At 46.3% G+C, this 13,903-nt stretch overlaps 1 protein-coding gene across 1 annotated transcript in view; it reads left to right on the top strand.

Annotated features, from left to right (window-relative positions):
* ep300b (EP300 lysine acetyltransferase b) overlaps nucleotides 1–11,529 on the top strand; it is a 37,090-nt gene extending 25,561 nt beyond the window's left edge. The window contains 11 exon segments of the mRNA XM_030058199.1: nucleotides 413–469; nucleotides 915–992; nucleotides 1,572–1,639; nucleotides 3,113–3,263; nucleotides 3,929–4,189; nucleotides 4,538–4,703; nucleotides 5,104–5,271; nucleotides 5,488–5,527; nucleotides 5,530–5,648; nucleotides 6,152–6,433; nucleotides 6,901–11,529. Coding sequence (XP_029914059.1) covers nucleotides 413–469; nucleotides 915–992; nucleotides 1,572–1,639; nucleotides 3,113–3,263; nucleotides 3,929–4,189; nucleotides 4,538–4,703; nucleotides 5,104–5,271; nucleotides 5,488–5,527; nucleotides 5,530–5,648; nucleotides 6,152–6,433; nucleotides 6,901–10,107 — 4,597 coding nt within the window. The 3' untranslated portion in view covers nucleotides 10,108–11,529.
* Nucleotides 11,530–13,903: the final 2,374 nt, after the last annotated feature.

A 13,903-nucleotide genomic window follows, 5' to 3' on the forward strand; every position in this document is an offset into this window, starting at 1 on the left:
TAATATACCATCCTTTCTGTTGCCATTGGTGATTTTCTCCCTCATCACATAATTCAGTCCATTGTCTGTTCCCCTGTTTTTATCTAATAGTGACCATTTCTCATGTAAAAAGAAATCCTCCCTCTAAACTCTTAGAGGAATGTATATCCTTGATCTTCTGACCCATGAAATTCCTCCCTCTCTTGTCTGAATCCAATTTTGACTCCACCAAACTCCCTGCAACTTTAACAATCTTCTGTTCAGAAAACAGTTGTTTGACAAGAGTCTGTGCTTTGTGAAACGAGATTTTCTGAATCAGTAGTCCCTGTTGTGTGTTCATTTTTAAGGTTTCAACCCAGACAAACTGGTTCCATATGATGAGGAATACATGAGCATGCTGGTTACAGTGGTTTGTTTTCTGTTTGTCTCACAGGTCCATCAACAAAGACCAGTTCCAAAGGAAGAAGAACGACACACTCGACCCTGAGTTGTACGTCCTTTTTGTTAACTCTTACTTTCATCTCCCTTTCTCTTACAGCCTCTGAATGACAGGTGGCTGTGCAGTGTTACAGTTGTAGACCTCGTTTTGTCTTCTTGATTTTATTTAGATTATCCTGTTTGTAGATAATTTCTCATAGAGGTCGATGAGGCATTTGGCTTAGGAATAGTAATTTGGTGCTTGAAAATATTTTGTAAAAGTTATTACCTACTAGCGGCAAGCAATCATTTTTGCTTCAAGTAGCCGTCAGATTAAGGCTCATTGATTCTGTTGTTCATTTGTCATTTTTTTTGTGGCTTTTTTCCTGTGTTGTTAAGTGGGATTGAATATCCCACTGAGGAAAGAATTATTTCCATCATGCATGACTCGTTGGCCTTGCTAACTTCTTCTGTTCTCCCCCTCGTTTTCTGTTCGATCTCTCTCTGTCTCTGCTCAGGCTCGTGGAATGTATTGACTGCGGTCGTAAAATGCACCAGATCTGTGTCCTGCATAATGACACCATATGGCCGTCAGGGTGAGCCAGCTATCACATGCACTCTGTTCATATTTAGCATTGTTTGGGGGGGGGGGCGCCTACACAGGTCTGGAATGTATAGAAAATGAATTTAATCATTTCCATCCTTTGGAAACTGTGGGTGAACTGTGCACAAAATGCAGGGGAAAATGCTGATGGTCAGTCCTAATAAACATGTGACTGCACATTTATGTAGTTTTACACCCACTCGCTGTAGCAAATATTGATAGATGCTGAGTGAAGCGGTCCAGTTAACAGTTCTGTTGGCTAACATCAGCCCCCGACAGAATTAATACAAAAATCTTCATATGGAAGGAGAAATGTGTAGGAGTCCTGATCATTACATCACAGTTAAATATGCCTGCCAGGACTGCAGTAGCACCTCTATACAGCGCACACACACACATACACACACACATGCATGCATGCACGCTGAGCGTAGTGTATGTATCTCAAGTGTGGTCTGAGAATCTGCTTATTCTAGGGTGTAGCTCCAACTTTTTGTGCAGCCTATTTGCAATTTCAGAGCCGTAACGGTTGTTTACATGTGTGACTCACACAAATTCATCTCCTCCACAGCTTTGTGTGCGACAACTGCCTGAAAAAGGCCAATAAGACACGGAAAGAGAACAAATACGCAGCCAAAAGTAAGTCCAGTTTAAATTTGTGGATTAAGAAGTAGTCGTCTTTTGGTCCTGTCTCACTGTTTTCTTCATTGAAATATTTCTCCGCTCTGATCCCGGAGCAGCACCACTCCTGAGAACTCACACTGTGTTAGGAAAAAGGAAGTGTGTTTCCTGTCAGCAAAGCACAAACAAATAATGAATCCAGGGTTTTGTTTTATTTTTTGGAAGTATGTTTGCATATTTCCACTTGGCTTCAGTGTGTTGGAGGGAGATGGTCATTAGAAGCTGGAGTGTGAGACAAACCCAGTGTTCCTCTTATGTTATTTCTTAGTTTGTTTTTAATGTGTTTATCAACAGTTGCGTAGACTGTCAGAAATAATTTTCTCCCGTTTTGATCTGTGGCCGTCTGGTTTAAGTCTTCTTGCCTGGAGTCACGCAGCTGGACCTGAGAGTCAAAATGAACCCACATTTTGTGTGGTTTTCTCATTTTTCCATAATTAACCATTCCTTCCATATCTATTGCACTTCCCCCATGAAAATATTAATAAACCTTGTCTTTTTAATCCAGCAGGCAGCCTTCATAGTTTCCACAAGTGGCGTTAGATGCAACCAGTTAGTTTGATTAAACTTGCATATTGTAGGTGTTTCCTGTACAAGTTACAGACCAAAGGCTCAGCTGCTTTTTTCATTCCTCTTTTGTGCTATATCTGACTTCTGACACCTTTTGATTTTTTTTTTTCCGCCATCATGATCAGCCATTTTGAAACGGAACATGCAAATGCACAACTGCTCAGATGTTCACTTTTAACTGCGGATATTTCCTCATCAGTCAACTCCCTATTAAGTTAAATGATTTTAGAAAGCAAGAAGTAAACTGATGACACAGATTGTTTAGCCCTCTGCTGCTTTATTTTTGCACAAGAGCATATGATGAACACTTAAAACATAAAATTGCCGACATGAGAAAAATGAGGTGAATGTCCTCATGTGCAGCATCTACTTAGAGCCAGGCTCCATCCCTCAGGTCCGGTTTTCGTTTCCTCTCACCATTTTCTGAAGGGCTCAGAGCAAAGGACTAGAGTTTGCTAAATTGACTCGAGTACAGCCAAGCATATTGATTAACAGAGACGTCAGGGCAAACTTGTAGATTTTAAAAGATTGACAAAGTGCCTCAGGCAGCCAGACTCCAAAGTCTCCTCCGGCAGTCTGGATCGGGCCAATTAGAGTGTTTATACGCCAGATACACCAACGAATCAAAGCCTAAGACGTCCTAGATGTCTTAATAGTCACAAATCCATATTAGTGAATTTCTGGACCCTGAATGACCTTACAGAAACAAGCCCAGTTTCCCCCATCCAGTATTTACCGTAGTGTCATGGGCTTTATTTCTGCCATACGACCTTCATTCCTTATTTGCCGACCCGCTTATTTCCACCCGTCATCTCTCTCTTCTGTCTCGCTCACCTTCTCTCTCCCCCGTCTTGTCCCCCGCAGGGCTTCCTCAGACCAAGTTGGGGAGCTTCTTGGAGACACGAGTGAACGACTACCTCAAGCGGCAAAGCCACCCTGACTCCGGCGACGTCACCATCCGCGTGGTCCACGTCTCGGACAAGGTGGTGGAGGTGAAGCCGGGTATGAAGTCCAGGTGAGGAGCTCAAAGTGTGTGCATGCGTTTAGTTTGACTTGAAGGATATTTTAATCCAGGTGGTGTTTAAGAAAGTTTGTAATTATTATAGCCACATAATTATCATAATCTCCTAATTAGCAGTGCGGCAAAAAAAAATATGTAAAAGTAAGTAATGTCGACCTTCGGGGGCTATGGATGGGAAAAGTTCAAATCCATGATAACCTGATGGAGAATAACTAAGACAATGAAGTGTAAGCTGCATTAATTTTCTGCTGCGGGTGTACAGTAGGAATCATACTGAAGTGAACTGACCTTCCCTGGAGTTAAGATGATAAGCTGTCTAGCCCATAGAATGGTGAAATGGCAACAAATGGACTTTTAAAAGCATTGCTATTATCTCTGCTAACTGGAGCCAATGTATACTTATTAGTGTCCAAAATTAATTTTTTGAGCCAGCTGCCAAAGAATAAATTTTGGACTGATAGGTACCAGATAAAATTTTTTGGCTCACCTGCCAAAGGCAGATAAACTTGAAAAATACTTGCCAAGAATAATTTCTACCAGTCATTAATCTACAGTTTGAAAAGAAATATTTCCCCCATCACCTTTATTAGAGTTTGGTGGGTGGTCACTTCGGACCCTGGCACCATTATGTTTCCTGACTCTGGCTCTCTTCCCTGCAGGTTTGTGGACAGCGGAGAGATGGCAGAGTCCTTTCCATACAGGACGAAAGCCCTGTTTGCATTTGAGGACATCGACGGAGCGGACGTGTGTTTCTTCGGCATGCACGTTCAGGAGTACGGTTCTGACTGCCCGCCGCCCAATCAGAGAAGAGTTTACATCTCTTACCTGGACAGCGTGCACTTCTTCCAGCCTCGCCACCTCCGCACGGGCGTCTACCATGAGATCCTGATAGGCTACCTGGAATACGTCAAGAGACTGGGGTGAGAAACGAGACTTTCTCAAACATGGAACAGTTTAATGCCGAAATAAAACTGTCCTGAAAATTAAAACCTTTAATTGAGCAGCCCAAAAAGAAATTGTAGGAGATTACTACCTGAAAGCCTGAACTTTAATCATTGTAAAATATGCAATTAAGTATGAGCCTATTATGCTATTATGGTGTGTTCATTACGCACTTCTTGAGCGAGGGAAGGTACTGAAGGAACCACTAAAGGCCATTTTCAGAATTGGGAATGACCTTAGAAATGAGCAGGCAAAGGGAGTAAATGAATTTCAATTTCTTTCTTGTTACTGATATTGAATTAAATGTTGGTCTCTGTCTTCCTCAGGTTTACAACAGGGCACATCTGGGCCTGTCCGCCCAGTGAAGGGGATGACTACATCTTCCACTGTCACCCAGTGGACCAGAAGATCCCCAAGCCAAAACGTCTGCAGGAGTGGTACAAGAAGATGCTGGACAAGGCTGTGGCCGAGCGCATTGTCCACGACTACAAGGTGAGATGTGTTTCTGTGTTGTTTATGTGTATACAATGAATTATTTTGCAAGTCACTGCCAACTTGGTGCTTTATTCGCACAACAGTCAAGCTCACTGATGTGACTCATCCATTCCTTGCTTATCCTTATTTATATTCATCCTCATTCATTTATGAACCTTTTGAATTTGAACTTTGGCTCTCTTTCATACCCTATGCATTTTCAGTGTAATGAATATGGGGTTTAATCCTCCTCAAATATTTAGGCTTTCAATGAGAGAGTGAGAAAGCTAATGGGGACAGAAATACAAGGCAGTGGGTGGATTTTCTGGCAGGGTTCAGGGTTTTTCACCACTATATCCTCTATTTTACAAGCCTGTACACTTGTGAACTCAGCGTCTCCTCTCCTGCTGTCCCTCAGGACATCTTCAAGCAGGCGACAGAGGACCGGCTGACCAGTGCCAAGGAGCTGCCATACTTTGAGGGAGACTTCTGGCCCAATGTACTGGAGGAGAGCATTAAGGAGCTGGAGCAGGAGGAGGAGGAGAGGAAAAGGGAGGAAAACAGCACCTCCAACGAGAGCATAGATGTGAGTAGGACGGGTGATGAAGAAAAGGGGCCACACGCTGCATGTTTGTATTCTGATGTGACACCCCACAGAGATGAACATGTCCTATAGCTTGTTTGCAGCCATTTATGAAATGTGTAGCTGTCACTTCAAGCCAGGCTCAGTTTTGTCATGCAGCACTGATGCGTGTGATAATGACAGTGTAATGTATTGAACTTGACATTGAAACACCCACAGGCCACAAAAGGAGACAGCAAGAATGCCAAAAAGAAGAACAATAAAAGACGAGCAAGAACAAGAGCAGCCTGAGCCGAGCCAATAAGAAGAAGCCAGGGATGCCCAATGTCTCCAACGACCTTTCCCAGAAACTTTACGCCACCATGGAGAAACACAAAGAGGTAAATATTGCAGCAAAAGCTGTTCATCCCTGTATTAGGCTATATGGCACAGGCCCACCATATCGCATGCTTGCTGCATTGTTGCTGCAGCGACTTTTTTATTTATTTATTTATTTTCTTGCTGTTCCACTGCAGAGGAAATGCAAGTTAGCTCGGATAATAGCATCCATTGAACTTTTTTTTTTTTTTTTTTTTTTTTTTTTTTTTTTTTACAAAGTGTGTTAACAGCAGTTCAATAATGAATAAAACCCACCTGAAAAACATAAAAATGGCAAATATATATTAAAAAATGGATCAAACAATAAAAGAGGCAAAGTCAGAAGGGATTAACTATTATTATGGAATACACTGATAACAGGTCAGTTGATTCATTCTGCTGGATGAGAAATAAAGTTTTTTTGTTTTGTTTTTTTAAATTTTTGATTTATTATAGCATTTTGATGGTGTCCATACAAAAACCACATAAGGAAACGTGATCTGATCCTCTCCGCTCTTTCCACCAGGTGTTCTTTGTCATCCGTCTCATCGCTGGCCCCACCGCCAACTCGCTGCCCCCCATCACTGACCCGGACCCCCTGATGGCCTGCGACCTGATGGACGGCCGCGACGCCTTCCTGACACTGGCGAGGGACAAACATCTGGAGTTCAGCTCTCTTCGGAGGTCCAAGTGGAGCTCCATGTGCATGCTGGTGGAGCTGCACAACCAGAGCCAGGACCGCTTCGTCTACACCTGCAACGAATGCAAACACCACGTGGAGACCCGCTTCCACTGCACTGTCTGCGAGGTGAGAATTGGGAGCATGTTTTTTCTTGTTTTTCTTCCCCCTCTGATTGACTCAAGATGAAAGGGCGGCGAGAAGCCTTTGCCCCTGAGAATATTTCAACTTTTGGAGTCTGTCTTTCATCATCAGGTGGTGAAACTTAAGGGAAAGAGGAATGCCACTTGTTTGACAAATTCACATATGCTGCTCTGTTGGTCTGGAAGAGTCCAGTCAGTATTTGTGAAAATGAATCACTATCAGGAGAGAAATAATGTAATCTGTAATATCATGTTGTAAGTAAAATTTACAACATCCTGATGCAAACTGTCTCTCAACCAGAGACACTATGGTGCAGTTGCTCTTGAGTAACTTAAATAAGGATGTATGTCAGTTGCTACAGTGGGCTTACATCATAGTGTCTTAGATGAAATTGATTTGTTTATTAAGCTTCTCTTATATATTCTCCTTCCCTTCCTTTTCTCCTCACCCAGGACTATGACTTGTGCATCACCTGCTACAACACTAAGGGCCACGAGCACAAGATGGAGAAGCTGGGGCTTGGTTTAGACGACGAGAGCAACAATCAGGCAGCAGCAGCCACCCAGAGCCCCGGAGACTCCCGCCGCCTCAGCATCCAGCGCTGCATCCAGTCACTGGTCCACGCCTGCCAGTGCCGCAATGCCAACTGCTCTCTTCCATCCTGCCAGAAGATGAAGCGTGTTGTCCAGCATACAAAAGGCTGCAAGCGCAAGACCAACGGCGGCTGTCCTATTTGCAAGCAGCTCATCGCTCTGTGTTGTTACCACGCCAAGCACTGTCAGGAGAACAAGTGTCCTGTTCCATTCTGTCTGAACATCAAGCACAAGCTCCGGCAGCAGCAGCTCCAGCACCGACTCCAGCAGGCCCAGATGTTGAGGAGGAGGATGGCCAGCATGCAGAGGGTGGGGCAGCCAGCAGGAGGGCCACCAGGCGGGCCTGTTGGAGGTCTTCCATCACCAGGGAACAACGGCACCACAGCACCCAGTACCCCTACATCTGTTGGCACCCAACCGCCGACACCCCAGACCCCAACTCAGACCATGCCTCCAGGTCCGCAGCAGGGAATGGGCCCCGGGCCTGGTGGCCAGCAGACCCAGCAGCCAGGTGGGATGCCGCCGCAAAGCGGCATGCCTCCTCAGCACCACCTCCACCACCAGTTTCAGCAGATGCCAGGTGGAGCAGGCGGGGCAGGGGGGATAATGAGCTCTCCCCAGCATCAGCAGCAGATGCTTCCTCAGGTCCAGCAACAGCAGCAAGGTGGAGGGGGCGCCACTCCTCAACAGCTCCAGCAGCACCCAAACAGTTTGCCTCCATATACCGCCAGACCCCCCGGCTCCTCCCCAATTCACCAGTCCCAGGGCAAGCCAGGTCTGGGGCCCGCAACACCGCCCCAGCAGCAGCCTGGTGGCAACGCCATGGTTGGAGGTGGAGGGGGCCAACAGCCCCCCAACCCGAGCCAGGGTCAGCCTCCTCTGCCACAACAGCAGCAGCAGCAGCAGCCGCAATCCGGCCCTCCTCCTGCTGCTGTCGAAATCGCTATGAAGATCCAGCAGGTAGCCGACGCTCAGAGGAAGATGGCCCTGCAGAGACAGGCAGCTGCAGGCATGATGCCCCCTCACCCTCACCACCAACAGGCTCAAGGCCAGCAGATGGGAATAGGCCACCCAGGGCCAGTAGGGATGGTTGGTGCACAGGGCATGCCACCTCAGGCCCAGGCAGCTGCAGCAGCTGCCAGGGCACACATGGAGCAACAGCAACAACAGGGAGCTCCACCAGGGATGATGGTTGGGGCAAGTGGGCCCATGCAGCAGCCGCCTCAGCCGGGTAACCTGCCCCAGGGCCAGCTCCCTCCTCAGGTGCAGCTTCAGCAGCAGAGGATGGGTGCTCCTCTCCAGAACCCTCAGCAGCAGCAGCAGCAGCAGCAGTGGGCCGGCCAGGCGATGCCACCCCAGCAGAGGCAGGCTATGATGAGCCAGATGGGGCATCCAGGCATGGTGGCAGCTCAGCAGCAACAGCAGCAGCAGCAGCAGCAAATGCAGCAGCAGCAGCAGCAGCAACAGCAAGCTCAGGGCCATGCTGCCTTGATGAACATGGTGCAGCAGCAGCAACAAGGTGCTGGTGGTGGGGTACCAGGTGGAGCTGTGCCTGGAGCCCAGGGGGTTCAAGGGGCTGGTGCTGGTGGAAACCTCCCACAGGCTGCCCTTCAGGAGCTGCTGCGGACACTCCGCTCACCCAGCTCACCACTCCAGCAGCAGCAGGTCCTCAACATCCTGCGTTCAAACCCCCAGCTTATGGCTGCTTTCATTAAGCAGAGGGCTTCCAAGTACAAGGGGGGGCAGGGGCCCCCTGGTGGGCCAGGAGGTCCTGGTCCCGCAGGGGTCCCTGTCGGTAACGTCATGCCCGGTGGGGGCCCACAGGTGAACTTAAATGCTGCAGGTGCTGGGCAGCCAGGAATGCACATGGGGGGTCAGGGAGGGGTGAATGTGAACATGGCCTCGATGGCCCAGCTGCAGCAGGTGCAACAGCAGCAGCAACAGCAGAGGCCGATGCTGAGTGGATTACAGCAGCAGCAAGTGGCAGCTCTCCAGCAGCAGCAGCAACAGCAGCAGCAGCAAGGAGGAGGAAGAGGGATGCAGGGCCAAGGACCACAGATGGCAAACCTTAACAATCCCCAGTTTAGAGAGCTGCTGATGAGACGGCACCTCCAACAACAACAACAACAACAACAGCAGCAGCAACAACAACAAATGGGAGTCAACCATGGTCAGTTCCAGCAGCCACAGCCACCACAGGGCCAGGGCTACATGGGCCAGCCTGGAATGCAGCCTCCCCAGGCAGGGCAGGGCCCACCTGGAGGTCCCCCTCTGGGTCCTCAGCAGCCTGGTGGTCCCCCAGGCCAGCAGGGGCAAGGTTACCCAGGAACAGTGGCCCAGCAGCAGGCTGCAGCTGCACTGCAGCAGAGGCTCCAGCACCAGCACCACCTCCAGATGCAGCAGCAAAACGCCATGGCTGGCCTGCCAGTGGGTGATGGAGGTCCAGGAGGAGGGGGTATGGGTGGCCCCCAGCAGACACCTCAGGGCCCTCAGCCCCCTCAAGGCGGCCCCCAGCCTCCATCGTCCCAGGCTCTACTTCAGCAGGCCATCCACCAGAGGCTGCTGCAGCAGCAGCAACAGCATCTGGGCACTGGAGGATCACCAGCCCAGCACAGCAACCCCATGAGCCCCCAGCAGCCTCAGCAGATGGCCCAGTCACCACACCCTCACCTGCAGGGTCAGACGTTGCCCACGTCTCTGGCTAACCAGGTGCGATCCCCACAGCCCTCACCCAGACCGCAGTCCCAGCCCCCACACTCCAGCCCCTCTCCGCGCATGCAGCCTCAGCCCTCCCCGCACCACATCTCCCCACAGACGCAGACGGGTTCCCCGCACCCAGGCCACCTGAACCAGCACCACCCGGGCATGGTGGTTCCGCCTCAACAGCAGCAGCAGCCACCGCCGGCGGCCCAGCAGCAGCAACAGAACTCTATGGAGCAGTTTGGGTCGGATCAGAGCGCCATGCTGTCCCAGCTGAGCGGGATGGCTGGTCTACACGGGCCTGGGGGCAACAGCCAAGACCCACTGGGCCAGAACATGAATCACAACACCTTAGACATCATGTAAGGATTCTACTTAACGTGTCAAGTTGAGCCGAAATGCTCTGTGATCCTTCGCAGAAACTGCACTCACCCAGGACAGTGTTATTGTTATTACTTAGCCTTTCTTTTTTATACTATTATTAAATGTTATTTAAAATGTTTTCAATAAAGATGCATTGAACTGAACTTCCTATGGGAGATGTAACAATAAATCATCCAGTCGATAAATAAATTAGAATAAATGAATTGTAAGTTATTGCTGTTAATATATTTTTTTGCCAATTGTGTACAAAGAGGGGGATGGTTTCTCTACACCCCCAACCCCCTTAGAGAATACAAGACAGGTGATATTTTTGGGGGGAAATGGGAGTATTTGCCTTTTTTAAGAAATGTTTTTAAGATTTTAAAAGTGGTGAAGAATTAAAGAGGAAATGATTTAATGCAAAGGACTTTTTTATGTTTTGTTGTTTTCCATCATTCAATCTGTCCTATCGGTTTTTCAGAGTGATGTGGATTATTATTATTAATGTTATTGTAAATCCAAACATGATGCATATCTTCCTTTTTGAAATGTTTGGGTTTGCTTTATTTATTTTTTGTTTTCAATTTTTTTTTTTTTTTTTGTTTGTTTTTTTTTTTTTTCCTTTGGTTGGTATGTACCCTGAGACTGCTACAATTCGTATAGAAATATATTTTTGTTATTGACTGTTGAAATGTGGGGTGGTGGATATATCATTTTCACTTATGATGTATTTACTTGGGTCTGTCCAGTTGAGAATAATTAAATGTCAGTGTTTTTTTTTTGTTTTTTTTTTGTTTTTTTCCCCCAATGGTTGAGGGCCTTCTGCGAGTTTCAGTTGGCGAACGGACATTTTGTGACGCACCAGCCAGCCATTGTATCGGACATCTGTCGTGCTGGAAGGAACTTCCCTCACAAAACACGCAAGCCCTCTCCCTCGAATGTGTGTGTACACTCCTTCCTTTAAAGACACTTAAATATTGAGCTGTAGAGGCTTGGCGGGGGATGGGGGGGTGCATACCTGTGTGCCTGTAACATTTCGAGTACATGAGGTGGGATGTGAAAAAACTGGGGGGGCATCCACCAGTGTTCTTAGGATTCTACTGTTTAGAGTAAATGGAGGAAATTGATCCAAACGGACTGTGTTGCACAGAACTGAGGGGAAAGGGTGAGATGTGATCAATCTCTCCGTATCTTTCCGCCTCGTCCCCTTTGCTGCTTCCCTTGGACTGTAGCCCCCGCCCCCAAAACGCGCTGGTCCTCTGCACCCCTCCCCTGTACACCCCCTGCCCCCCCCAAACTCCATCCTCTCAATTTATCTTTCTGGTAAGAACTTTGGGAGTTTAATTTAATATTTTTTACTGTACAAAGGAAACACAAACTGTGGACTCAAATACTGTTTTTATAATAAAATGAAAATTACCAATAGTGGCGTGTCCTGTATATGGTGCTTTGACTTATTCTTTTTCTGGATTTTGGTAGGTGAATGAAACTCAGGTAGTCGGATATCACTTTCATTCTGAAATGACAAACGCTACACCGAAGAAATACCCGCCCTGACAAAATGATTGCAAGCATGAAAGGAAATATTACTTTTTGAGTAAGGCTGAGTTAACCAGCCACCTGGTGCCTCTTGCTTAGAAAGTAGTAGCATTTTCAAAGGTGTAACCTGTTTTTTTATGTTGAGTAGTGAACATCAGGCAACATCATGTTTCACAAAATGAACATTTAGAGCCTTGACTTGCAAACATCCTGTTGGTATCTGTTGGAGTAACTACATACACTTTGAGACACAAAACTCAAGCAAGTTAAAGGTGAACTATGCAAAATCCATTTCCAAAGTAGTTCCTCCATCAGTCCCCCTTCAGCCACTGATCAAACCCCTAAAAACCTTTCTCTGTCCATCACTGTTACATATTCAGAAGATTTTTCCATGAAAAAAACATCCCTTCATGTCTTAAAATGTCTTAGATATGATTAGACCTTGCACTCATTGTGTATGCACGGCTCTATGAATGTGCAAAGTCACTGCACACCAGCTCATAACTTATCATATTTAATAATCTGTCCATGTTAAATGATATAATTTTTTAGTTACACTAATATTGTTCATGTGAAGCAACCATTTGGAGTTGCTGATCTTTTGGAAAAAAAAAAAAAAAAAAAAAACTCTTAAGCATCCGGCAGGGCAAGTGTAAAAGCTCCACTCCAAAACTTCATGGAGTTGATGCTTATTTTGCTCCTGATATGTCTTGCAGCATGAAAAATGCCATATGGACATGTTAACAAAGTTAAAAACTTGATTTCCCCCCAGGGGGTCTTAAAGTACAGTTAAAAATATATATAATATGTGACTATTTACTAATACATCAGGGTTAAAGATAGAAAAAGTCACTTACATGTAACCAATATGTGTACAAATATTTCAGTAAATATTCTTTAATATTTACAAGCAATTAACATTTATTTAAAAAAAAAAAAAAAAAAAAGCAATAATCATTTGTAGATATATTTGTTGAGGAGATACTAGTAACACTTCACAATAAGAGTCCAAATGATAGGCTTAAGTAATGTTTAAGTAATGCATGACTCATGATGTTTTAATGCATGAGCTGCTGCAGGATGTGTCACAAATTCCATTTGCTCACCATAAAGAAATTACTTTATTTCATTTTCTCAGAGATGCTGAACAAACACAGCAGCTAATGTATGAAGTAAACGTCAATTAATGTTCCTTAACTGATGATCAATTAAATTTGAACAAATGCATGAAGTCATAGTGACTTGATCATTTGTTAATGATGAGCAACAGGAATTCATGACACATCCCGCATTAATTCATTCAAAACATCATGAGTCACGCATTTCTTAAACATAACTTAAGCATATGATTTGGATGCTTACAGTGAAGTGTTACTGAGATTCTGTTAGCACGTCTGAGCACGCTCTTGTCGTGAGTTACCTGGAAGGAGGTTGGCCAGTAATCTTGGCACAAACTTGGATTTGATTATGCAGGGTCAGTTTCACAGATAGGCTCAGACACTCGGATTAACCGGTTTAAAAAAAAAAAACAGAAAAATAATCCGGCCGAAAATGGGCCTGTTTGGAGTGGCTTGGTGCTTGGCCTCCAGTGTTTCTGCTTGCAGCTTTCTGGAGAGCCGCTCGTCCACACTTCACACTCGACACCGCACACTCCCCTGGGTCCTCAGCATCACACCCAGCAAGTATCAATGGAGAGATGGACAATGTGTGTGTGTGTGTGTGCTGTATATGAGTGTTTGTGTGTGTTTGTCTGTACTGTATTTGAGTAATTTGTATGTGCCCACGTGTGCACTCTGTGTGTGTGTGTGTGTGTGTGCTTCTCCCTGTGTGTGCTAGACCCTCCTATCATTTTTTAAGGAACACTATTATAGTGTTACCGGCTGAGTCATTACAATCCAGCTGACTGAAAAGCTGCATCGTGAATCAACCTCTGGTAATTTCGTGCAGCTCTTTTGCCCCCGACTGCCCACTCAAAGCTTTTCTGAAGCCACGGAGCCAAGTTCTCGTCCAAACCCTTGAACTCGCCGTTTCCCTCTGTGCTACAACTCGTAATCACAGTCTTCTGGCAGGTGTCATGACTCCCGTTGTGCTGTTTGAAAGCAGATTGCAGTGTGGAGGCTGAACAGGAAGAAGGAAAAGCACATCCCTGACGGGCCTGAACCTGACACGGTCTGAGCAGACTGGATTGATGTGACCAGGATGGCGAAGCTGTGATGCTGTATGAGGAGGAGAACGTGGCTCCTAACTGGTTTCTCTGCCA

The sequence above is a fragment of the Myripristis murdjan genome, chromosome 8 (assembly GCF_902150065.1).
Source record: "Myripristis murdjan chromosome 8, fMyrMur1.1, whole genome shotgun sequence".
Taxonomy (NCBI): Eukaryota; Metazoa; Chordata; class Actinopteri; order Holocentriformes; family Holocentridae; genus Myripristis; species Myripristis murdjan.